This window comes from Cannabis sativa, chromosome 9, assembly GCF_029168945.1.
Source record: "Cannabis sativa cultivar Pink pepper isolate KNU-18-1 chromosome 9, ASM2916894v1, whole genome shotgun sequence".
Taxonomy (NCBI): domain Eukaryota; kingdom Viridiplantae; phylum Streptophyta; class Magnoliopsida; order Rosales; family Cannabaceae; genus Cannabis; species Cannabis sativa.
In genome coordinates, this window is record NC_083609.1 from 51,634,368 (window position 1) to 51,659,918 (window position 25,551).

Below are 25,551 nucleotides of genomic sequence, written 5' to 3' on the forward strand. Positions count from 1 at the left end.
ATATACGGTCGCACAACTATGGAGAAACTATTAACCAACTAAATACAAACTATGTTTTCATTTTTCCTAAATAGTGCTATGAATGTATATTTATTCTTCGTATTCCATTAACTCTTTTCCCTTATTCAAGTTATGTTTTATCAATTATTGACTGACTGCCTTTAAAACTGTAAAGAATAAGTCATTCCGGTACTTAATATTTTACAAAGGGTCGCAACTGTAACAAAACGATTTTGAAACTATTAAAAAACTGTTTCAAATTTCATAAAAATGAAATCCCATGTATTTAGAGCATCACAGATCAACCTGTTTGAATTTGCACACAAAATTAAACAATTCAAATATTTCATATGTATCTATTTTATTGCTTGATTGTTGCATGTCTTTCGATTGTGTCCGTGTTGTCCACATTTGCCGCACCTGTTATGTTTTTTTGTATCCCATTCAGATAAAAACCTTCGTTTCCTTGGTCTTCCAGATCTTATTTTTTGGTTTGGTGGCAGAACAATGATATCTTTTATGTTTTGTGGCACATCCCAAGTTGTGTGATTGTGTACCGGATATGTTGAGCCGCTGTATGTTTCAAGCCATGTTCGCGTGGTGTAATAACCCGAACAGTAGTTGTAAACATTCAAGTTCATCTCTTTTATAACAGCAAGCGCATGAGCACACGGTAACTCATCAAGTTGGAATCGTTGCAACCGCATGTTTTCTCCTTGAGGTTGATGACCCATGATCTGGTTAGTTCAATGACTTCGAACATGGTCTCGTTTATTGGTTTTACCTGCGGATTAAGTGTAAAACTGTTAATATGTATAACAACGAAAAACAAACTATAAAGAAACTAAAATGCAACTAAAATATTTAACATGTCATTACATTTTCTGTCAATGATTCCACAAAGTTGTCGACTAATTTCTTTTCTGCTGTAGGTGTTAAAAATGTTGTTGTTTTCTGTGCTTTTTTCCTGTTTGTGTATGTCCATTGTTGAATCAATGCTCTCAATGACTCCATCAGTGTTGTGATTGGTAGCTCTCTAGCTGCCAAGTTTGCTGCATTTAGAGATTTAGCAATGTTTGAAGTCATAGTTGAATACCTGTTGTTTTTGCAGTGGTATCTTGACCATTTGTGGTATCCAACTTGTTGTAAATATGGTCTTACACGGATGTCCAAGCTGTCCAACTCGCTCATATGGTATTCAAATTTCCTCTCTGTGTATGCTCTGGCTGCAGCGAAGAATGGTTTATCCAGCTTGCTTGCATTCTTCTTGAAGGTTGCTTTTAGGTTGCTTAACAGGTGGTATACACAATAGCAATGTGTGATTTCTGGAAATACTTGACAAGCTGCCTTACTTATGCTCTCATGTCTATCTGAGATCAAGCACTGATCCTCTCTAATCCCATATGTTTCTCTCACTTTTGTGAAAAACCATTGCCATGAGTTGTTGTTTTCTGAATCCACAACAGAAAAAGCTAGTGGAAAAATGTGCCCATTTGCATCCTGTGTACAAGCAGAGAGCAGTGTACCTCCATATGTTGATTTAAGGAAAGTTCCGTCAACAACTATTATAGGTTTGCATTTCTTCCATCCTTTTATTGATGCATCCAGTGCGACAAACAAGTACTTGAAGCTGTTGTCATCCTCTGTTTCCATGTGCACTATTGTTCCGGGATTAGTTTTTTGCAACATGTGCAAAAAACCGGGCAGCAACCTGTATGATTCGTTGGCTTTTCCTCGTAATTCTTCTTGCGCGTGCTCTTTGCTTCTCCATGCTTTCATGTAGTTCATTCTGACCCCATACTTGTGTTTCATTTCTCCTCTGATGTCTTGTGGCGTTTGAGTTGTTTTTATGTTGGTGAACCGTGGCTTGATGTAGTTTCCAATCAATTTCGTTGTAGCTTGTCTCTTGTCGGCAAATCTGATGTTTAGATCACAAGTGTGTATCACCTTTCTGTCGTACTTTCGAATGATGAATGACTTTGTTGGCCCGTTTCTGGATGCTGTTAGTGCCCACTTGCATTTTGGATCCAAACAACAAATCTTGTATGTTCTTGCACATGATTTTTTAACTCTGAATTGGAAGTTGTTCCTAATTGCATAGAAACCAAGCACACTCGCGGTGTTTCTTTGTCTTTGTATATTTGTGCTTCTTCTATTTGGATGATGCGGATCCGTGATTAGTAGTTCGTCATAATCTGTGATTTACGGTTCCTTTTTTGTTGTTTTCCAATTGCTCAACCATTTCCTCTGCCACAAGTTTTGCATAGTCCATGAAGTCAAAACTTTCTTCCCCAAATTCCAGTACTCTTGCTTCAATTATATGTTGTTGATTTGTTGAGTCTTCTGTTGTTGCTGCATTGTATTCGATTGGTTGGAAGGCGCTTCTATGTGTAATTAATGAATTGTCATTTCCAAAGAATGTTGCATCGATGGTTGTTGTTGGGTTGTTGATGACATTCACACACATTGGGTATGTTGTGAAGTCGGGGTCTTTCAGTTTGAGTTGTATGTAGAAATGCAGGCTTTGATCATCCTTTATCCTCAATGGTTGGTATCCTTCCTTCACTTGATATTTCAGTTGCAAAACAGTGTTTTCTTGGTTGCATTCCAGGGCATCTTTGAGTTTCTGTTGCAAATCTTTCATAGTTACAATTGGCAGAAATGTAGTGTCCACTGGCTTCATAATTTTCATAATTCATTCGATCATCGAATTTTCCATTGTAGAAGACTAGGAATGGAATGTCTTTCCTTTCCTGTGTTTTGCAATGGTTATTAGTCCGAGGCAACGAATTTTAAAACTGGTTTTATTATGTTATGAAATAGAGTACAAACTTACTTCTATCTCTGTTCCTTTGTTCAAGCATTGTATTTCCTGTCCTGATTCCTGATTTTGCCATTTTTTTGGTTGTTAATAAACTACAAAGAAACGAGAATAAAACTATTAAGAAACTTCATTTAAATTTTGGGAAACTAACAATTTCTCAAACTGTTCTGTCCTCTATCTTTTCCACAATAAATTCCTGCAAAAAACGTAATGAAACTATTATTAAATGATTATGCAACTGTAAACCAACTGAAAAACCACAATTATATCCCCAAAATTACATAGTTATTACGCATTGTCATTTTTCATCATGTTTATTCGAATCAGATCGATTTACAACTATTATAAAACTAATTTGCTACCATTAACATACATCTTACCTTGTATATATGCTAGCTCTTGGTACTTGTCATATAACCCTTCTTCATGATTTCTAAACCATTTTCAAACGATAATGCAACTGTAAGCCAACGCAAAAAAAATTAAAAAAAAGTTATTAGTATCCCTTGTTTCCTTAATCAGAATCAGTTCTTGTTTATTGGTTTTACCATATGAATTGCCTGTTGCACAACATTGAATCAACCAGAATGCAACTAAAAATGCTGTGTATCATTGTTGAAAAAAAAATTCAGTTCATACCTTTTTTTTGGATTTGAGGGGGAGCTCCAGATCTGTTCAATACAGATTTACATTGCTTCAATCTGAATTTTCGACGATCGTTTGAGTGATATTGCACTATAAAAACCGAAATCAAATGTTGAATTTCAGTTTCTCCACGGTTGTCCTGCTCTTTTTTTTAAAAAATTTATGTTTAGATCGTTGGATTTGATCGTTTCCTATTGAAATTCGACGGGATTTACAGCTGTTTTACGTTCGATCTGGTTTCATTATGGTTGCGTGGCCGACTGCATCGATGGAGCTTCATTCATCCTCTCCGTTTGTGACGTGCGGCTGAAGGTAAGGGCAAGTGGTATTTTTGTAATATTTTCCTTTTGGGCTGTACAAATGTTCATTGGGCCGGCCCACAGTATTGTTGTAATATTTTTCCCTTTTTAGAATATTCCTGTTTTTTTCCCATAAATAAAGTCGTATAAAATTTTGAAAGGATAAAATAAAAATCAAATTTAAAATTTTTCTGGTAGTATTTAAAGTTTAGATTCATTTATAGAATAAGTTTTACAAAAATAGAATATATTGATTTTATAATTGAAATAAATATGAGATTAGTAGAAATTATTTAAATATTTTTAATAGACTTTTATTGTGAAATTTAAATAATTATCATAAATAATTTTAATTAATATATATTAAATCCAGTTCACTTTAATAATTTTTTATTTTCCTTACCTTAATTTACAATTAAAAAAAGATACCAAACAAATTGTAATAAAAAATCAGTATTCTTAGATGTGATTTATTAGAAATGTGTTGAAAACTATAAAGTATAAAATTTATGTGGTGCAATTAATGAAATTATAATATAATTAAGGAAAAAACTATATTTAGCTATGTAAATTGGAATACAAAAAAAAATTAAAATTGTTATCACTATACTTCATTTGTAGTTATCGTTATATTCAAAGTCATTATCACCACTGTATATAGTTATTACTCTATTCAAAGTTGTCATTACTGCGTATCTCATTTATAATCACTACTAAATTCAAAAAAGTTATCATCTTCGCATATCATTTATAGTTCTATATTCGTATTCGTATTCATTGTCATTACTCATCACTATATTCAAAATTATAGTAAACAATAATTATAAATTGAAAAATGAATAGTTAATTGATTTTGAAAAATTAGTTGTAGATATTTAAGTTTTTTTGTTTAATTATTAATTTATTTATATGGACCTCACAAAATAATTACTTTTATGGTGATCATTTTTATAGTTTGTTATGCATATAAAGACATTATTATATAAATATTGTTTTTCTTTCTTTCTTTCTTTTTTGTTTAGATAGATTTTTAGAAAAAAATCAGCCCAGGTTGTTGTTATTATATAATAATCACAATAATAATAATAATAATAATAATAATAATAATAATAATAATAATAATAATTTGTTTTTAAAAAATATCAGCCATGTTATAGAGTTTACTTTTTAATAAGGTAATACTATTTTAGACAATTTTACAAAAGTTACTCTCTTTTTTATCAAATGATAAAATAAAGACCCTATTTTTTAAAACACAAAATCTAAAATATAATATTTACTCTTTTTTTTTTATATAAAAAGAAGGATTAATTTGTAGAGATTTATAATTGTTGCAAACTGAGCACACATAATTAAAAAAAAAAATTATGAGAATCAATGTTATACGTGTATAAAATCTCAATATAACTTTCTAATAAGCTCGTTAACACTTGCATACATAGGTTTGTATACATAGATTTGTCATTAATGCTTGAGATAAATAAATTCATTTGTGAATGGAAAAATTAAGTATAGAAAAACCACATAAAACTAACTATATCATATATTTAGGAATACATATTTAAAATTATCAATATATTTTTTTTGAGGGGTAAAATTATCAATATATATTTATATAACCAAAGCTATTTATTTTATTAAAATAAAAAAGCAAGAAGATTTGAGTGATTGAAGAACAATAACATGACCTTTAAACTCATTTATCATGCATCTTCAACCACAAAAAAAAAAAGTATATGATATTTGGCATATTATATAAATAGACTTCATAAAAGAGACGTAATACATTAAATATTTAGACACTACTACAATATGGGCCTTTAGCTTCCCTTTTTTTAACCCATTTTATAAAAAGGAAAGCTAAAGGGTCTGAAAATACCCGCCTATTGAAAATTTACCTTTAGAGGCGGTTTTTTTATAAAAACCGTAAGTATAAAATTGGGGTATCACATTTAGAGGCGGTTTGGAAATAAACGACATAGGGTTTTATTAAATAACCCTATGCCGTCGGTTGGTATATAATAACCGACGGCATAGAGTACACGTGAAATTTGACACGTGTACCCTATGCCGTCGGTTATTCTATAATAACCGACGGCATAGGGTTATATAAACAAACCCTATGTTCGTCTTCCTCATTTCCCCTCACGCGAAAACCAGAGAGCTCAGCCACCACAGAGAGAAGAGAAAACCCTCGCCAACCACCCCTCCGCCAGCCATTTTCTCCTCCATATCTCAACCATTTTAGCCCATTTCTGTTGCAAAATCTTCTATTTTCGATACTTAATCCTATACACCCAAAAAGTTTTGATTTTTTTCCCTATATAACTGTCATCCGAACCTATACAAAAATAGTGGGTATATATAACTCCGGCCACCATTTTTTGTTGAGAAAAAATTGTATCTCATCCTCCTTTAAGGTATAAATGTAGTTTCAATTCATTTTTATAATGTACATTGTTTTATTTTTGGTTTTTGTAAATTATTTTTTGGGTTTTTTAATTTTGTTAGTAATATTAATGTTGTGTTGTATGTGTATAGTGCCCGGAGTTTTGACGGAATTGCTCATCGGATTGCGATTATTAGGTAAAAATTTAAACCTCAATATATAGTATATATATGTATTTTTATATTTTATTGAATATGTGTGTATAAAATGTGTGTATATATTGTGTGTATATATTAGTGTGTGTATAGTTTAGAAATAAAAATTTTAAAATGGAATTAGTGTGTGATATAATTTTATTTTTTTGAGATAATAGTGTGAGATATAATTGATTATATATATGTATGTATAATTTAGTAACTAAGTAACTTGTTACAATTTTTTATAACTAGTTATAAGTTATGAAATAATTAATTTTGTAATTTCGTTGTATTTCTTTATATTATAGGGGTTCGGCATAATTTTGTGTGTAGCGTATTTGGGCTTGCAATTATAGGTATATACTTTTACTAACTTTTTCTTAATATATAATTAATTATCAATGCATGTTAGTTGAGTTTGAATATCTTAAATATTCATCCGTAGTGAAGTAGGTTCTGCGAATACATGTACTGCGGTCGGATGGGTGGATTAATTTTGTATTGTTTATCTGTTTTGTTTGTTATTTTAGGCACTTGTAAAATTTTTGGGAACGTCCAATTACAGCCGTTATGCTGCCCAAATTTCGGTAGAATTAGGATAAATCTTACTAAAACCATTCATAATATAGTTAATTATAACATAGTAATAAGAAGTTAGGTCACATAAAAAATAATAATATTCACATTTATGAAAACTTTTTAATTTTACCAACATTATAATCAACTAAACAACCTAATAACATGAACTAATGTAAAACGAAAATTTGAGTAATTTTTAGATTAATATGAATAAATTGTGTGAGAGACTTAGTTAGTTACATTGTGTAATTAGTAACTAGATATAATTAGTTACTAAATAAATTAACAAAATAAACATATAAAATCCTTCTTTTTTTATTTTTTTTTTCTTTCATTTGAGAGGTTCAATGTGGATTTTTATTTTTCAAAGAAAATAAAGAGCAAAAGTTAATTAAAAGGGGAAAATATTAGTTAATACCTTTATTGCTTTACCAAAAATTTTTCCCCTCAATTTTATTTATTAGAAATATTTAACATTTTAATAACATTCTAATCAACAAAACAACCTAATAATATGAACTAATCTAAAACGAGAATTTAAGTAATTTATAAATTAATATGAATAAATTGTGAGAAACTTAGTTAGTTACATTGTGTAATTAGTAACTAGCTATAAGTAGTTACTAAATACTGAATTTTTTTGGATAGGATTTTTGTTATGGATAAATCATGGATGCGTGAGGAGAGAGACACACTGCGATTTCAAGTAGGGTTCGATGCATTTTTAGAGTTTGCCTTAAAGAATTCTACAAATCACGATCGTATTCATTGTCCGTGTGTAGATTGTTGTAATGTATCTAAAGGGAATATTACAATGATTAAGGACCATGTGTATTTACGAGGTTTCAATAGAAGTTATACTAATTGGTATTACCATGGCGAACATTTACCTAATGATCCATATCCATTAGGAAAGCGGGGGGTAGATGATATCGAGGGTAATGATTTGGATGATTATCCATTGGACTTGCTTAACGAAGCACAGGAGGAATTTCTTAATGATCCTGAGAAATTCGATAATTTTCTTAGTGATGCTGATAAACCTCTGTTCGATGGTTGTAAAAAACTAAGATTACCAACAATGGTAAAGTTTTACAACATAAAAGCAGAAAATGGAGTGAGCGATAAATGTTTTACTCAATTTTTAGCTGCTTTTAAAGATATCTTACCATTTGCCAACTGCTTTCCGGAATCTACTTATGAAGTGAAAAAAACGTTAAATTCTATAGGATTGAAGTATGAAAAAATTCATGCATGTCCGAACGATTGCATTTTATATCGTAAGGAATATGCAGACATGAATTATTGCCCGACTTGCGGTTTATCCCGCCATAAAGTAAACAAGAGTAAGGAGAATAGGAAACTTATCCCCCAAAAAGTGATGTGGTACATGCCTTTGATTCCGCGACTGAAACGATTATATCGTAGTGCTTTACATTCTGAAAATTTGATTTGGCATGAGACCAAGAGAGTGAAAGATGGAAAACTTAGACATCCCGCATTCCCAAGCTTGGAAAAAAGTGAACTACATAAACCCTGAATTCAAATCTGAACCAAGACACATTCGTCTCGGTACGTACGCGGATGGAGTAAATCCACATAGATCTCTAAGTAGTCGTCATAGTTCATGGCTGTCTTCCTAGTTATGTACAATCTTCCTCCCTGGTTAGTGATGAAGAGGAAATTTAACATGCTTTCTTTAATGATATCAGGCCCGCAACAACCTGGACATAATATCGATGTATATTTGGAACCATTGATTGACGATTTAATAGAATTGTATGAGAACGGGGTTCAGGTCTATGATGGTTTTAAAAAAGAATTTTTTAATCTGAAAGCTGTGTTGTTGTGGACTGTCGGTGATTTCCCTGCTTATAGTAATTTATCAGGCTTAAGCACAAAAGGTTACGAAGGTTGTCCGATTTGTTGCACTAACACATCGGCTCGTCGCTTGGCAAATGGACACAAGATGTGTTATATGGGTCACAGACGGTACTTGCCTGCAAATCATCCTGATAGACGGAAGAAGAAAGCATTCGATGGTACTGAAGAGGGTGATATGGCTCCTTTGCCACTGTCTGGGGAACAAATTCTCCAACAAGTTCAACTTGTAGATTTTAAGTATGGAAAGACGCAAAAAAATAAAAAAACTAATGGTTGTTTTCAAAGAAAGTCAATCTTCTTTCGTCTTCCATATTGGAAAAGTCTACTAGTTCGACATTGTTTGGATGTCATGCATATTGAAAAAAATGTGTGTGAGAGTATTATTGGTACCTTACTTGATATTCCGGCAAAACTAAGGACGGTGTAAATAGTCGTTTAGATCTCGTTGAAATGGGTATACGACAATCTCTGGCACCTGAGAAGAAAGGTGAACGTTTATATTTGCCTCCTGCTTGTTTCACTTTATCCAAAAAAGAGAAACAAACAGTTTGCAAATCACTTGCAAATATGAAAGTACCCGATGGTTACTCGTCTAACATCAAAAACTTGGTGAATGAGACTGAATTGAAACTAATGGGTCTGAAATCACATGATTGTCATGCGTTAATGCAACATCTACTTCCAATTGCCATTAGATCAGTCTTGCCAAAAAATGTTCGAGAGTGTTTGACACATGTTTGCATTTTCTTTAATAGGCTGTGCGGGAAGGAATTAGAATTGGATAAGTTAGATGCATTACATGAACATGTAGTCAAAACATTGTGCAACCTGGAAAAGTTTTTTCCGCCATCTTTTTTCGACATCATGATCCATTTAATGGTTCATCTAGTGAGAGAAGCAAGGCTGTGTGGGCCGGTGTGGGCGAGATGGATGTATCCATTTGAAAGAAATATGAAGGTACTTAAAAGTTATGTGCGTAACCACTATCGGCCAGAAGCATGTATGGTTGAGTGCTACATATCTGAAGAGGCTGTGGAATTTTGTTCAGAGTACATGGCTGGAGTTGAGGCAATAGGAATTAGCAAACCAAGAACTGACCCAGATGATGTTGATAGAGGATTAAGGGGCAAAGGGACAATGGTGACAGTGTCCAAGCTTGAACTAGATCAAGCTCAATTAGTCGTGATGAACAATAACGCAGAGGTTCAACCATATATAACGTAAGTACCTTTTGTTTGATTAACATTACTTAAGTCACGATGAACAATAACTTGATTTATCTTACTTGTTTTACAGTGACCATATGGAGCTGTTACAATCAATGGTTCCAAGAAATCAAAAAAATAAACAAAAATGGGTTGCAGACCAACATCGTCAAACTTTCATTGGGTGGTTAAGGAATACCATTATAGCAAAGTTGAACGAACCGAATCATGGAGTATCTGATGTGTTGAGTCGTATTGCCCTTGGACCAACTTTTGCGGTTGCAAAGCATGAAGCGTACATTGTAAGGGGTAAACGTTTTCATACAAAGTCAAGAGATGATGCTCGAGAGGTTCAAAATAGTGGTATACGTATCGTCGCAGAAACTATGCACTTTGCAAGTGCAAAAGATAGAAACCCTGTTTTAGGTACTATGACGTATTACGGGGTCATTGAAGAAATATGGGAGCTCAATTATTTTGCGTTCCGAATTCCACTTTTTAAGTGTTCTTGGGTTGACAACAACGTTGGAGTAAAAACTGACGAGCTTGGTTTTACTTTGGTTGATTTAAGTAAGAGAGGAAGCAAGAATGATCCATTCATCATGGCTAGCCAAGCAGCTCAAGTTTTTTACATTTCTGATCCGGCTAATGATAAATGGTCTATTGTTTTATCGACACCAGAGAGGAGGTTCTTAGAGACTGAAGAGGATGAGGAGAATGCTGACTTATGTTACGATGACTTCATTGTTGGACAACCAATTCATGAGCAACTCATGGGAATTGATCGTAACATTGAGGAAGACGACGCTGAATACATTAGAAACGATATCAATGAGGGAATATGGGTCAATTGTGATTCAGGCAAACATAAACAAAAAAAGAAAAGAAAACGTGTCTAATTGGTAACTTGATATATAGCTTACTTTATATTGTGGTTGTGAATGGTCCTGAATACTTAACAATTTGTTTATGCTTTTAATATTTCATATACACTACTTGTTATATATGTAGCTAACTTTGAAGTTTGTTTGTTAATGGTGTAGACATGGCGAACTCAGAATCAGGATCTGATTCGGGAGCAGAAAATGAGTGTCCAACCACAATACCTACACGAGGGCCGACGCAAATGAATGAAATATCCAAACTAATGGATCAGGGCAAAAGAGTGGCCCTCGAAGTTAATGATAAAGGTCAATACTGTGGAAAAAGCTACGCGAAGCTCATATCCACTCTGGGAGTCAGATGTCGGCAGACAATAGGGTTGGCTTATAAAAACTGGAAAGAAGTCAACCAGACTCTGAAAAATAAAGTTTGGAAAGACATTCAGGTAAGCTATTATTTGTTAGAATTTTGATTTGTTTTTCTATTACTCCAAATGTTGACTCTAACCGTGTTTGTTTTCCTTCAAAATAGACGGGGTTCATTGTGCTGGACACCTTCAAACATGATTGTCTCATCCTAGCTGGGAAGTTAATGAAAGACTTCAAGAATAGGATGACAAAAGACATCATAATGCCCGCGTTGAAAGAGAATGATCTGGGACGACTGGCACAAGTCCCTGAAAAGCACCCGGAGATCGACGCTGCTGATTGGTGCAAATTTGTTGAAAGTAGACTAACTCCTGAATTTCTGGTACGCTAATTATATTAACACTAAGATAAACTCTTAAATACAAGTACATGTATCTAATGTATTTTTTTTGGCATTGTAGGAATTGAGTAAGGTGCAACGTGAACGTTCCTCAAAAATTCAATCCAGACATCGAAGTGGTCGGAGTGGGATGGTGAACGTACGGGAAGGTTTGTGGTAAGTAATACTAAAAATTTAATGTGCTATAATGTGCTATACAATTTAATTGGTACTCATTTCATTGTTATAACGTTATGTAGAAAAAGGACCTCGAAGTTGCAGATCCTCCCCGCCACCGTGTTTGGATTAAATCTCGCACCAAGAGTAGAAAACTTGTCACTGATTACGACAAGGAAATTGCCGAGAAGATAGTAAGTATATATTAATTCATATACTAATTGCTTGAATATATAATTCAATTAGAGTTAGTGTATATAATTCATATACTAATTGCTTGAATATATGCGTGCATTAGGCTCAATTAGAGGAGAAGCTTAGTCAGGGACAACTTCAGGTCCAGGGCCAAAACGATATCCTCACGCAGGCGCTCGGGACACCAGAGCATCCTGGACGTGTCAGGGCTGCTGGGTATGCTATTACTTCAAATGTTATTTATTTAGTTACACAAATGAAATCGTTGCTAATTTGCATTTTATGATTTGTAGGTTCCTGACCAGGGCATCTCAACTGTTCGGCAGGAAGAAAAGGGAAGTGTCTGATGTTGTGGCTCGGCAAGCGAAGGAGATTGAACAATTAAAAGCCGAAGTCCAATCCCTTAAGCAGCAGAGGAACGCTGCCGAACAAGAGGAAGAAGGAGAGGTGGCTGGTGAGGCGTATGTTCCACAACCATACGCTCCTCAGGATGAGGTACAACCACAAATTTATGCTGAGGAGTTCATTTCCCTCAACGACCAAGGTATCCTATACAATTTTGATGACCAAGCGGCCCTTACTCAGCAAGTACATCTCTGCTCTGACAACATCGACAATATTGTGGCCCGAGGGTATTTGTACGAGCATGTGGGTGTGGTCAAAGTTCACTGCCAGGATTACGATGATTCACATGCTCGGATCATGGTTTCAGAAATCCTGCAAGAGGACGCTGAAATCCCAGTCCCACTTGAAGAGTTCAGATATGTTAGGGACGTGTACCAGATGTTCCTTCCTTGGCCTAAACACTTAATTTTAACAACCGAGGTAACTTCTCAACTGAAATTAATTATTAATGATTAGTGGAGTTTGAATATCTTCAATATTCATCCGTAGTGAAGTAGGTTCTGCGAATATATGTGCTGCGGTGGGATGGATGAACAAACTACTGTTATATATGTGTTATTTGTCGTTATACAGCCATGTTCAAAATTTTTGGGATCATTCAATTACAACCGTTATGCTGCCGAAATTTCGGTAGAAATTAGATAAAATTTGATATATATATATTATGTTCTGTTTTGTTTAGGGTCCACTCGCTCAACCGCCCTCAAGACGTGATGCGTCAAAGGGGAAAGCTCCGATGCTTTCTCCACAAAGCCGTGGTGCACGGGAAGATGAGTTGTTCACGGAAGAGAAGATGGCGTTGATCCCTAATTCGCTGAAATGGATGATTCATGAATTCCTAAGGCTCAAAGATAAACGTGATATAATCACAATTTCTGTCCCCCGAGGATTCATTGCACCGCGTACCCAGATCATTTTATCTGGAGAGGATTTGCAGCAGGTTGCTACGTGTAACTACATCGGCAACCAGGGAATGCTGTTTGGAATGATGTATACTCTTCTTTAATCTAATTAACCTTATATCAAATTATAGTTAAATTATTATAAGGCACTAACACTTTTTTTTGGCAGGCACATATGGGAGAGCATCAACGGTCTGAGAAAAATTTTCAAGTTTTACGACCCAGAGCTTCTCACAGTGCATGGGATCAGCGATGAAGAACAGAGTCAGTCTTTTGACGATGCGGCAAGACGATTGGCTAATTGGTTATCATTAATGAACAGCAACCACCAAATGTTCTTTATTCCTTGGAATATCGGGTAAACTTTATTAAATTCTTTAGTGCTAATTGTTCATTTCTATATTATGTCTTCAAATTATTTTTATACTATCTTACTTATATTCCAATATAATTTTCTAGGATGCATTGGACGCTAGTGGTGGTTGCGCCAAAGAAAATTATCCATTTAAACCCTCTAAAAGGCCGCCCAATTCCCGAAGAAATAGAACAAATGATCGGAAGGTAATTATTTAATGACTTCTTATGTAACGAATTTAAATTAACTAACGAATTGAAATGCTAATATAATTTTTCCAAACAGGGCATTCATGTATATAGGGGACGCACATCAGTATCTTGGCCCGTGGCAAGGAATTGCACAAGCAAACTGTCCAAGACAACCTAAAAGCCAAGAATGCGGTTTTTATGTTTTGAAATATATGACTGACATCGTCGCACGTGCCAACCCCAACCGTTACATAGAAGATCAAAAAGCTGTAAGTTTTAATTATTGATCATAGTATATAAATTTTATAATAACAAATATATAATATACATATACATAAACTAATATAAATTTTTAATTTTTTTAACAGTTTGGGGGTAAGAAGCAATACGATCCAAAAACAGAAATTTTACCACTACAGCGAAAGTGGATCGAACAATTGATGGCGGTGATTCACGGTGACGATTGAGGTTCAAAGGTCGAAGAATTTTTCTTCATTATGTAATTTTTATAGATTAACTTGTAATTAGATTTATTAACTTATTAATATTTTTAACTAATTTTACATGTTTGTGTAATATTTAATTATTTTTATGAAATCAAATTATGTTTTTACCCAAATTTAATTACTATTTAATTTAAAATGTAATTAATATATAATTAAATTAAATAAATATGTAATTTAAAATTTAAATAAATATGTAATTTAAATTAAATAAATATGTATATAAATTAATAAATATAAAATTAAAATAATATAATTAAATTAAAAAAAATGAAAAAAACTGAAATCTGAGGAGTTTTGGCGTCGGTTCCTACGCCACATATGGCGTCGGTTATTGGCTAGGAACCGACGCCATATGTACCCCTATGGCGTCGGTTCTTAGCTAAGAACCGACGCCATAGGGGTATATATGGCGTCGGTTCAAATAAACCCTTTAGCGTCGCCCTGATAGGCGTCGGTTGCGAATTTCGCGAAAACCGACGCCTAAAGGGCTTAAAAACCGCCTCTAAAGGGTGTTTTTGTAGTAGTGAGACGGGGCACTACACTCTCTTCTTTAATATTTCATAGCAAATAATATGAAGATAAAAAGAGAATCCAAGGAAATCACATGCACTTCATCAAACTACGTACAATAATTAAAATAAAACTAAGATTGTATATTTGGAAACTCACAAGTCACAACTTTGTTGAAAGCTTAAGAAATTCAGGTCCATAAAACTGATCTCCTATCCATATGCCTCACAGTCAAAAAACATATATATGCCATAAACCTAAAAAAAGAAGTCTAGAAAAATTTTAAAATGGCTAAACCTAAAGAAAAATAGTTTAGAAAGAAGAATGTAATTTAGGTTTATATAGTTAGTCTTGAGATATACGGTTAAGAGACGATTGATGCATGATTTTATATTTTTTAACTAATTTATAATAATAATAATAATAATATTTTAAAAAAAAATTGAATTGTATAAGTAATAATAATATCATAATAGCTTTATATATATAAAAAATTAAAAAAAGGAGAGAATTAAGGAGAAAATAAATAAATGCATTTAGAGTAATTCTAAAGCGCCATTATACTTCTCCTTTATATATATATACTAGCAAAAAATTACGTGCGAGGCACGTATATTAAATTTTATGCTAGGTATTTTTTATGTTATTTGAAAGTGAGATTATTATTGAATACTGATTGCAATATATTAGTGTTTAAGAAAGTTTAATGATTTAAATATGTTCTTAAGTTAATCCAAAAATAAACTAAAAATTGATGTTCCAATACTTAAAGAAACATTATTTAAATGGGAGTAAGATAAAAATAAAATTAAAAATCAATCTCTAAATTGTTGATAATTGAAGATAGCATTAGTCTAAAAATTGTAGATAAGAAAACTAATGATAGTCATTGGTGGATTTCAATCTTTATTTTCTTTGATAGAGACAATAGTGTAATTTTTGTATTTTGAACTTTTCATTCTAGCCGGGTCCGCATATATCTGGATTATCCATTTTTTCTTTGATAAATTGAATATGGTAGTGTCGACAAAGCGGTAGTGTTCCTGCAAACAGTGATGTATTTTCATTTAAGATGATTAGACATGGTGTGCATAATTTATTTAATTAAAAAATCAACTTATGAAAGACATGTAAAATTATTTAATTTTTTAAAAACTACACCTCTGCAGTATAGTTTATTAGTTGGGCAGCATTACACGAAAAATATTTTTTCGACAATATCTGTGAACATGACAGCAGATAAGCTCTTTGTATTGTCATCAAGTTCAACATATGCTATAGCACTGTAAAATGCATTATAAGATTGTTAGTATATTTTTTTATTTTAACTTAATTTCAATAACATCATATGTTTTTTGTAATATACCGTGGTGTAGGAAATCCTTCTTGGCCGCATGTTGGCTTGTCACATATGATTTTTTCATCGCGATTGTATAAATCTATTTTTTTATTACATGCGTCACATGACATGTAATAAAAATTCTGGAGAGTATCAGTTATTTTTATTGCCGCTTCAATCCAAATTTTTTTTTTTCTACATCTAAATCAAATGGTGTTAATAATAGTAAGATATTGAAACGAAAGTTTCATAAAGTAAATATTATAGTAGTTTTTACCTCATTCAGTTGCAGATTTTTCGTCAACTCTGAAATTTGGATGTTAGTCACTATTTCGTGTAATCCAACAAAAGATTTTGGAGAAGATTCATATGTCAAGCAGTTTGCTATTGCGTTTTTAATTTCTGTTTCGTTACTCTCCGCCCTTAAAATAGAGTAAGTATTATTATAAATATAGTATACAAAAATTTAAATTTTTTTGTAAAATGTGTAGCTATAATAGTATGTGTATTTGATTTTATGAGTATTACCATTCCTTTAGTGCTTCTGCTTCGGGGAGTTGAGGATTGATTTTGAAGGTACTCGTGTCACGTGACGATAGAGACAACCCTAAATCAAAATGTATGTGTTAATTGAATTTTTGAATTTTCGCTTTTAAATATCAGTAGTTTAATTAATGCAATAACCTCTCTTGGTTTGAACAATTAGTTTTGATCCCAATATTATGGGTCTGTTTTCGATTACTTCTGCTATTTGTAAGCATTCATCGTTAACTTTATGCCCCCACATCGTCAAACATACTGGTTTGAAGCTACAACTTTGTAAAGAAATAAAAAAATGGATTAGCAAAAATTTTGTTAAATAGTATTTAATATATTGCAATAAAAATGAACACAATGGTGTATTTATAGTGGTAGATTAAATGTATAGTTTATCTTTCATCAATTAAATATATCTCTTGAATTGTATGTAGTCCATAGGGAGCGTTAACTTCTTTTGGTGGGTTCATTTTGAGAGCAATAGCCAAAATATTTAATAAATTGAAATATTAAATAGTTAGTCAATGAGGAATATATATTTATGAAAATCAAATTGTAAATACCTATTGGTTTACTGAATTCTTTAGGTGTATGCAGGTCGCTAAACGGAATGAAATCATAGTTTGGTGTTGATATCTGGTTGTCTTCTGTTTGGATTTCTTCGATTTCTGTTCTTGAGTTCAATGTCCAAGAATATTTGTAGTCTCGCTTTTTATCGAAAGGTGGGGCTGTTTTTTTTACATAAGCGTTGCTGATGTAGTAAGTGTGGAACACTTCCAAAGTGTTTTCTCTAGCATCAATTTCAGTGCCAAATATTACTGCTTCAACATCATTACCCTGTGTTCATTTCAAGGAAAAAAATATATTTATGAAATAATAATCTGTTGCAGCGCGTTTATAGTCAGAATTCGGAAAATATAGCATTTATTAGTAGAGTATTTACAATTTCAACGGTAAATAAACTAATTGTATACCTTTTTATCTGCTAACATAAGCTTTTGATATTTGAGTGGTGAACTCCTGCTTGTCCGCTTTCCAGATTTTTCTAACACTCTCATTTCAATCTTCCAACTTTCTGTAGTTGGGGTGATATCCTTAATTGTTGTAGATATTGTAGCCATTTATTCAACTGTTTTCAAATAAATCAGTAGATAGACAAAATAAAAAATATAGTAATGACTACGTAATGAATAAAAAGAGTCATAAAATATAATCAATATCTTATTAATTATAATATTAGTGAAGAGTAGTGCATGAGACTGAAGATGGTAGCCACAAAGCATGGAAACTCCATGAGCTAGCCTTTACTATAACTATAACAACTTTATTAGTAATCGGTGAGAACTGAGAATTTCTCCAACGGCTTCAAAACATAAATAAACATATATATATATACAGTCACAATCAGAAAAAAAAAAAAACATAAAGTGGGAAGTTTTAACAGTACACAAGGTTGATGAATTGAACTTGCATCTATACTATATCATATAACATATACATGAACAATAAATAAACAAAAAATATGACCATAAACAAAATTACTGTGTACTTAAATCAGTAGAAGTTCTAAAATTATCTTAGTTTTTTCTATTGAATAATTAAACATAAATAAAGAAAACATACGTTAATGAAGCTGAGAATTAACGTAAGGTTACCAATCCATAAAAGCAATAATAAAATAAGTATCAAAAGTTTAAGTCATTTTTTCTCAATTGAGTTAGCCATATTTGAGATTGTGATGTGATTATCAATTAACGACGAATTAAACAATCATACATACCCATATCGATGCAGTGAAGCCACGACAAATAATCTAAACAATGTCAAATACTATTCAATCACACTGAAGCTTATTACCGAGAAACGAATCAAATCAATATATGTTAAATACAATGGACCAAAACAGGTTTATATAATATTCTTTTAATCCAAAAAATGCTGAAGTCCAAAAACTATATCGACAAAATTGTTCAAAAAATAAATAAAAAAAATTGATAAAAGGAAACTAATTAAGGCTAAAGTTTCACATTGATAAAAGAAACAAAAATTATAGAGATACATAAAAAAAATTGATTAACAATTAATTAATTATAAAACAAAATATGTAGTGAATCAATACATACGTATATCCTCTATGAAAATATGCAAAACAACATCAAAGAAAATTTATAAAACTCACTCTTGAGTGTAGGTGCGCTTTATAATTTTTCTGTTTATAGGAATCCATAATAAGCATCTGGTAAATAAATCTTGGCTAGTGCTCATATAGAAATATAGTCATAAAATATCATGTACATGGATAATGGTGATGCATACTATTATCTATTTAGCCCAGTCCATCTCAAGACCCAATATGAAATGAAGTAAATCAAAAAAGATCATTAAAATAGACAAAGGTTTCAAAATATTTACCTTGTTTCTTAGAATTTCCTATTACTTCCGTGGAACCTGTCAAAAATATATAAATAAATAAATTACTGCTTGATGTAATCCCATATATCTAAACTACCAGAATATCGTACCCCAACTTCAAACTTTTTTTTTTTGTAATTTATCTCTCAGGTAAATCAGTAAAATAACAATTCACCTAAAAAGTAAAATTTTCAGATAAATTAGAGTATGAGAGACTCACTGGCGATTAAGCTGGATGACCGATCTTTGAAATAACTTCCTCGGGTGAAAGTCCAATTTGATCTGCAAAACAAAACATAAATGCGGCGGATATATAAGAGTTGGAATGGAATATAAGAGTTGGGATCCCAGATTTGGCAGCAACGTTTGGGGCCCAAGGGAAGAAAATATTATGAAGCACAGATAAAGAAGAAAAATAAAATTGATTAGCAGTTTGATTAGTTATCTAACCTGAATTACATTTGAATAAGGTGGTGGCATGTGAAGCTGAGGTCCCCTAGACGACACTGATAACCGAGCCTACAAAATATGATCAAAACACACTCGAGTCAATACCTCCCACAGCGATTCGGGTATGATGTTTTTCTCTATGCATCTAGCAAATATTAATACCGGATGTTTTTCCTTCCATCTTGGTAATACCCATTGATGGGAACTAAAAAAAATTAATAAGGTAATAATCCAATAACCTTTTTATGGAAAGTTTCTAAAAATTATTTTTTTTTAAAAAAATAAATTATATTTATTTTTTATAAAATTGGAAATAATAATTACAACTAATAATTTGAAAAAAAAAATTATAAATTATTTTTAAAAATTAATTAAAATTACTACTTATTATTTTATGAAATTATGAGTTTATTAATAATTTATTATTGTAAAACTAAAAATCATTTACATGTATATTAATGTGTTTTTTTTATTAGAAGAATAGGAGCGTGATTGTGGAATCTAATTGTCTTAATATTATTCATATTCTTAAAAATAAAACGCTATAATACTTCTTAGTTCTTACTTAGGTGATCGTTGTTAGAAAAATATTATTACTATCCAATGATTTTTTTGATATTACCATGAATCATTCTCATAGAATTAATAACTAATGAGGTGTTGTTCATTATTTATATTTTTAGGATTGGAAGATGATAATCTTGTCTAGGGGTCAAATATAATTTTTTGTGCTAAAATTCTTGTGTTGGCAATTGCCATTATTCAATAATGTTTATGACACTTTTTTCTTCCTTCATTTTTTTTTGTTAAAATTAAAAAAATCTTATACATTTTTTGTGTATTACAGTTTAAAGCACTACAACAATCCCTGTTATTAGCGGCGGGCACTCTCCGCCGCTAATAACAGAGGTATTAGCGGCGGAGAGTGGGGTCCGCCGCTAATAATGGGGGATTTTTTTTTTTTTGAAGAGTATTAGCGGCGGGTAGTCCGCGGCAATTGAGCCCGCCGCTAATACTCCGCCGCTAATAAATGGGCGGGATAATTCCCGCTCATTCATTTCAAACTATTAGCGGCGGACTATTAGCGGCGGGGGTCCGCCGCTAATAGTATTTTTGTATTTTTTTTTTTAATTTTAGACTATTAGCGGCGGGGGTCCGCCGCTAATAGTCTGCCGCTACAGGTATTATAAATACCCCCATCAGCCCCACTTCCCCAACTTTTGTTTCCATTTCAAAATTTAAAAACCCCTCAACCCCTCTTCCCCCCCCAAAACCGAGCACCATCAGCCCCACCCCATCAGCCCCACTCCGATCGGCGCACCACCACCTCGGCGCACCACCATCCCGACGCACTCCGACGCACCAACAGCACCATACCCACGCACAACCGGCTTTTTAGTAAGTTTTTTCTTTTTAAATTTTACATTTGTATATAGTTTTAAGTTTTAGATTTGTATTTGTATGCATATCTTTGATTTAAAATCTGGGTATATATTTATGTTTACATCAGATTTTTTTTTGTTTTTGTGATAGATCTGTATATGTATATTGTGTATTTGAGTGTATAATTAATAATATGTGTATATGTATATATCATTTGGGTATTAATTTTTTATTTTTTTGTATATATATATTGTATTATATATTTTATTTCTGTATATATATATTTCTGTATATATATATTTTTTATGTTTTCTGTGTATATGTATTGTATTATATATTAATTGATATATATATATTAATTGATATATATATATTTTCTGTGTATTTATATAATTTATTTGGGTATTTATTATTTTATTTACTTATATATTAACTGTATATAAATTTTTTTGTCTATATATATATATTCACTGTATATATATATTTTTTATGTTTTATATTAGTATATATTTTTACTGTATATATATATATTAATGAGATATATTTTTAAAATGTAATGTATTTTTTTTTATATATTATATATATAATATATATTTTTTATGTTTATATATATGTAAATTTAATATATATAATTTTAGTGAGTGTATATACTAAATAAATATATTTTGTAAAATTTATATATTTATTTTATTGTTGTAATTTTTTTTACTTTTTTAATTTATTTGTTGGAATTGAAAGTATATATTTTTGTTATTTTTGTTGTTATATTTATTTTAAGCTTAAATTTTTTTTTTTTTATTTTCATTAATGCAATTTAAAATTCTAGTATGAAGAAATTTTATAAAAAGATAAATATACACTTTTTTTCTTTTTAATCTTTAAAATGATTTTTATTAAAAAAAATAGTTTGTTAATTTTTTTAGTTGTGTTTTATTTTTTAAATAACAATTCCATTTATAAATTTTTTATTTCTATTAATAGTTTTATCTATTTTAGGAATATAGAGAATAACAAAATAGGAAATATTAATTTTTTAATATTTAATTAATGATTATAAATATCAACCATTAGATATTTGATCCAATGGTCAAAAATAAAATACCCATACATGAGTAATACCCATTAAAAGCATACCCATATATATATATATAGTTATTTAAGTGTACAGCTTAAAGTAAATATCATGATATATGATATATTTTAAAATTTTGAAAAAATATCAGTTGAATATTTCAAACTTTTAAATTAGATTTTTTTATAAAGTTTAAAATTAATTGACAGACATTATCAATTGAGTGTATATCTAGCCGTTAATCACGCTCTGATCGGACGGTTATGATTCATCCACCAGGTTTAGTAAGTCAAGGATACAGAGGTACGAGCCTATAGAACAGATCATGTTCAAGTGAGGTCGTCCACTGAAGACTAATAAATAGAATATAAGTGTATAATAACTGTTGACTAATGAATATCAACAGTTATATTCATTCTAATAACTCTATGCTTTTACTTGGGCTTTTATATAATACAAAAATCTTCACAACAGTTTTTTATGTTGACTGTTTGACTGCCCAGAAAATACAGCTAATTAACTATTTTATTTATAAAAAAGATATTCTTTTTTATCTTTTTTATCTAAAAAATTAGAATTTTTCACTCAAAACTTTATATACTATCAAATTGTCTTCTTTATACTATAATACTCTTCGGAATAGGATTTATCATATTCTATTCATTTACTATTTATCATATTATATATTATATTCTATTTTTAATATAAAACGAGTATTAATAATTAATAAATAAATGTAAAAACTAAAAGATAAAAATATTAATTATTTTTTTTATCAAAATAAATAAATGAAAAATAAAAATGTGTGTGAGTTACAGTTAGCCGAGTGCGATTAACTCTAACTTTATCCATTTATAATAATATCTTTTTTTATATACTTATTTAAGTTAATTTTTGCTACTCAGCTAAAGAGCTCAGCTCTGTTGATATTCTAATAAAAAACTGTTGTGAAGATTTTTGTATTATATTAGAAAACTATTGTGAAGATTTTTGTATTATATATCACTTCAAAAAAGGTGATACACTTAACAATGTTCATTTCATCTTGGTTCAAAAAGCCCAAGTAAAGGCATAGATGAAAATAAGTATGGGGTTATTGCTTCAAATTAGTTTGAACTTGATAATTCTAATAACTTTGTGTAGATTATGTTTTTGGTGTAGTCCTTATCGTGTTGGCCTGTGGTCACAGGTCGTATTAATACACGCAATGTAGACGATGTTTTTGCCCTCGACAATGCCACATATAACTGACCGTGTGAAAAAACAGGTTGTGGCAAATAAACTCCAACATAATCTAACGTTTGGCCTTGCGATTTGTTTATTGTCATAGCAAAACTTAATCTTATGGGGAATTGTGTTCGTTTAAATGGAAAGCCGCTATTTTCATCCATATTGGGTAAGAATGGTATTCTTGGTATAAAGACTCTTTTTCCTCTATGGTGTCCTACAGCAATTTCAGCATCTATCACATGTGGTTCAAATGCTCGACAAATCAAACGGGTTCCATTGCAGAGTCAATCTGAAGGATTAATGTTTCTAAGCAACATTATTGGACAATTCCTCTTTAGCTGCAATTCATGTGGAGGAAGGTCGTTTGGTGTAAGAGTGTTTAAGAAATCTTCCATAACTGATTGCTCGGTGCTATCTATAGCCTCATCTCGACTGTAGTAGTGATGTGCTTCTCCCGGGAAACGTGCAATTAACATCAAATTAATTTCATCGACAAAAGAGTTCTTTGGTGTTAATATAGCTCGATTCATCATGGTAGACACATTTTCTAGGTAGTGATGGATGTTGTGGAAGACATTTTCTATTAGGAGGTTTAAAGATGTGTTGTCGTCGTGATAAGGAATGAGCATATTACTTGGGATTTGTAAGGTGTCATTGACGGTGATCGGTGGCATTCCATTGCCCACTGACAATACGTAATCAGAGAATATTGGGTCCAGTCTTGCTCTCATATTTTCAATTATGTGGAACTTGGTGAAGGTGGGCCACAAGTATGAGTGAACCAAGCTAGAATTTACCTACTCCTGTCTTGTTCCTTTTCGGACAACAGGTAATACCTGTCTAAAATCTCCTCCAAAAATAATTACCTTTCCACCAAAAGGTGTGTCCGAATCATTTATATGTCTCGTAGCATTTTATCCAATGCTTCTATGTGTTGTTTTCTTGTCATTGGAGCCTCATCCCATATTATTAATTTCGATGCTCGTAGAAGGTTTGCAAGAGAACTTTGTTTGCTAACGGAACATGAGGTTGTTTCGTTGGCATCAAGTGGAAGCTTAAAACGTGAATGTGCTGTACGACCCCCTGTGAGAATGGAAGCGGCAACACCCGATGAAGCACTTGCAAGTGCCACAAGGTTTCTCGATCTTACTGTTGCTAACAGAGCTCTGTATAAGAATGTTTTTCCTGTCCCTCCTAGCCCGTCTACGAAGAACGCTTGTGCTTTGTTTATGAAATATGTTCCATCACTGCATTATACACTTGTCGTTGCTCTGCGTTTAGGGAGTGGGAAGTGGTTATATCTTCTTCGGGTATTTCAACTCCCAATTCATCGTTGATTTCTCTAGATCGAAATTCTTCATCGTCATCGAACGAGATGTCCTCGTCAAAAAGCTGGTAGGAATTGATGTCTTTTCCCATGGATTTTACTGTAGAAGAGATTGACTTTAGAACTTTATTTCTCACAATAGATAGAGAATCTTCTTCAGATTTCAAATCGGCAGACATTTCTTCCGCGTAACGTTCCCATAGGTCTCTAGGGTTCGTTGGATTGCAATAAACTAATATCGTTGCGAATAGTCGTCTCAGACTCGAAGGCGCTTGGTATAGAGATGCTGTTGGGTTTTATGCCCTAAATAAAACTCTGTTTCAATGTAATCCAGATTATTCAATATCAATAAAGTAACAGAAGTATTTTTTCATTCATTTGTGTATGTTTTGGTTCACTTAATCAATTGCTTGTCTATTTGATTTATAAATTCATCCAAACCCCTTTTCACATACTTGATCATGTTTATTGTGTTGTCAACACAGTGGAAAGTAAACATGACTATGTGAATAAAGTATTCCTAGATTTATCAGAATACTGGGTTTTACTGATATGACAATCTACAACAGAGTTTACTTACATTTGGAGAAATGTTATGTTTTTTCCAGAACATAGGTTAAAGTAAAGCTCAGGTTGGATGCATGGAGTATGCATTGGAATGGACCGATATTGAATTTTGAATTAGATTTTTGAAACTTACCGTAAATATCTATTCAATTCAATATCATAAGTTGATCCTAGATCACATGATCGAAATCCTGATATGGTTAGGCTCAATTTCAAGAGTATTATTCGTGTTCTTTGATTTGTTAGTTAAGCCTAATCTTTAGTCTGGGCAATACATACATTTTGGGAACACGGTAGTGCGATTGAGTGGGAGCGCTAACATAAATATGGAATCTATAGCTT

General features: G+C 31.8%; 4 protein-coding genes across 5 annotated transcripts; 2 read left to right on the top strand and 2 right to left on the bottom strand.

The window, feature by feature from the left end:
* Positions 1-646: 646 nt before the first annotated feature.
* Positions 647-2,108, bottom strand: LOC133031464 (protein FAR1-RELATED SEQUENCE 4-like). Its single transcript, XM_061104966.1, has 2 exons — positions 880-2,108; positions 647-784 (listed from the first exon to the last, which is right to left on the bottom strand). Exons 1-2 carry the CDS (start codon positions 1,810-1,812, stop codon positions 647-649), a joined length of 1,071 nt encoding a protein of 356 aa, XP_060960949.1. The 5' UTR covers positions 1,813-2,108.
* Positions 2,109-9,226: 7,118 nt separating this feature from the next.
* LOC133030971 (uncharacterized) lies at positions 9,227-11,828 on the top strand. Of its 2 annotated transcripts, XR_009684524.1 has the most exons (3): positions 9,227-10,037; positions 10,114-11,654; positions 11,734-11,828. XR_009684524.1 is itself a non-coding variant. In XM_061104121.1 (2 exons), exons 1-2 carry the CDS (start codon positions 9,268-9,270, stop codon positions 10,919-10,921), a joined length of 1,578 nt encoding a protein of 525 aa, XP_060960104.1. In that variant the 5' UTR covers positions 9,227-9,267; the 3' UTR covers positions 10,922-11,717. The 2 variants fall into 2 exon arrangements, 1 of the variants encoding a protein (XP_060960104.1); XM_061104121.1 differs by lacking the exon at positions 11,734-11,828 and having other exon boundaries at positions 10,114-11,717.
* Positions 11,829-11,916: 88 nt separating this feature from the next.
* Positions 11,917-14,495, top strand: LOC115711567 (uncharacterized). The gene is made up of 8 exons (XM_061104122.1): positions 11,917-12,022; positions 12,127-12,239; positions 12,317-12,848; positions 13,111-13,418; positions 13,500-13,688; positions 13,790-13,891; positions 13,971-14,145; positions 14,245-14,495. The coding sequence occupies exons 3-8, from the start codon at positions 12,726-12,728 to the stop codon at positions 14,341-14,343; spliced, it is 996 nt and encodes a 331-aa protein (XP_060960105.1). The 5' UTR covers positions 11,917-12,022; positions 12,127-12,239; positions 12,317-12,725; the 3' UTR covers positions 14,344-14,495.
* A 9,104-nt stretch (positions 14,496-23,599) lies between these two features.
* LOC115723674 (uncharacterized) lies at positions 23,600-24,046 on the bottom strand. The gene has a single exon (XM_030653157.2). It carries the CDS (start codon positions 24,044-24,046, stop codon positions 23,600-23,602), a length of 447 nt encoding a protein of 148 aa, XP_030509017.2.
* Positions 24,047-25,551: the final 1,505 nt, after the last annotated feature.

Bases quoted from the DNA above. Each gene is read 5' to 3' on its own strand.
- LOC133031464 (XM_061104966.1), bottom strand. From the start codon at position 1,812: ATGAAACACAAGTATGGGGTCAGAATGAACTACATGAAAGCATGGAGA. The intron at 785-879 runs GTAATGACATGT...CTTAATCCGCAG, and splicing joins TGGAATCATTGACAGAAAAT to GTAAAACCAATAAACGAGAC.
- LOC133030971 (XM_061104121.1), top strand. From the start codon at position 9,268: ATGGGTATACGACAATCTCTGGCACCTGAGAAGAAAGGTGAACGTTTA. The intron at 10,038-10,113 runs GTAAGTACCTTT...CTTGTTTTACAG, and splicing joins GAGGTTCAACCATATATAAC to TGACCATATGGAGCTGTTAC.
- LOC115711567 (XM_061104122.1), top strand. From the start codon at position 12,726: ATGGTTTCAGAAATCCTGCAAGAGGACGCTGAAATCCCAGTCCCACTT. The intron at 13,419-13,499 runs GTATACTCTTCT...TTTTTTTGGCAG, and splicing joins GGAATGCTGTTTGGAATGAT to GCACATATGGGAGAGCATCA. The intron at 13,892-13,970 runs GTAATTATTTAA...TTTTCCAAACAG, and splicing joins ATAGAACAAATGATCGGAAG to GGCATTCATGTATATAGGGG.
- LOC115723674 (XM_030653157.2), bottom strand. From the start codon at position 24,046: ATGAGAGCAAGACTGGACCCAATATTCTCTGATTACGTATTGTCAGTG.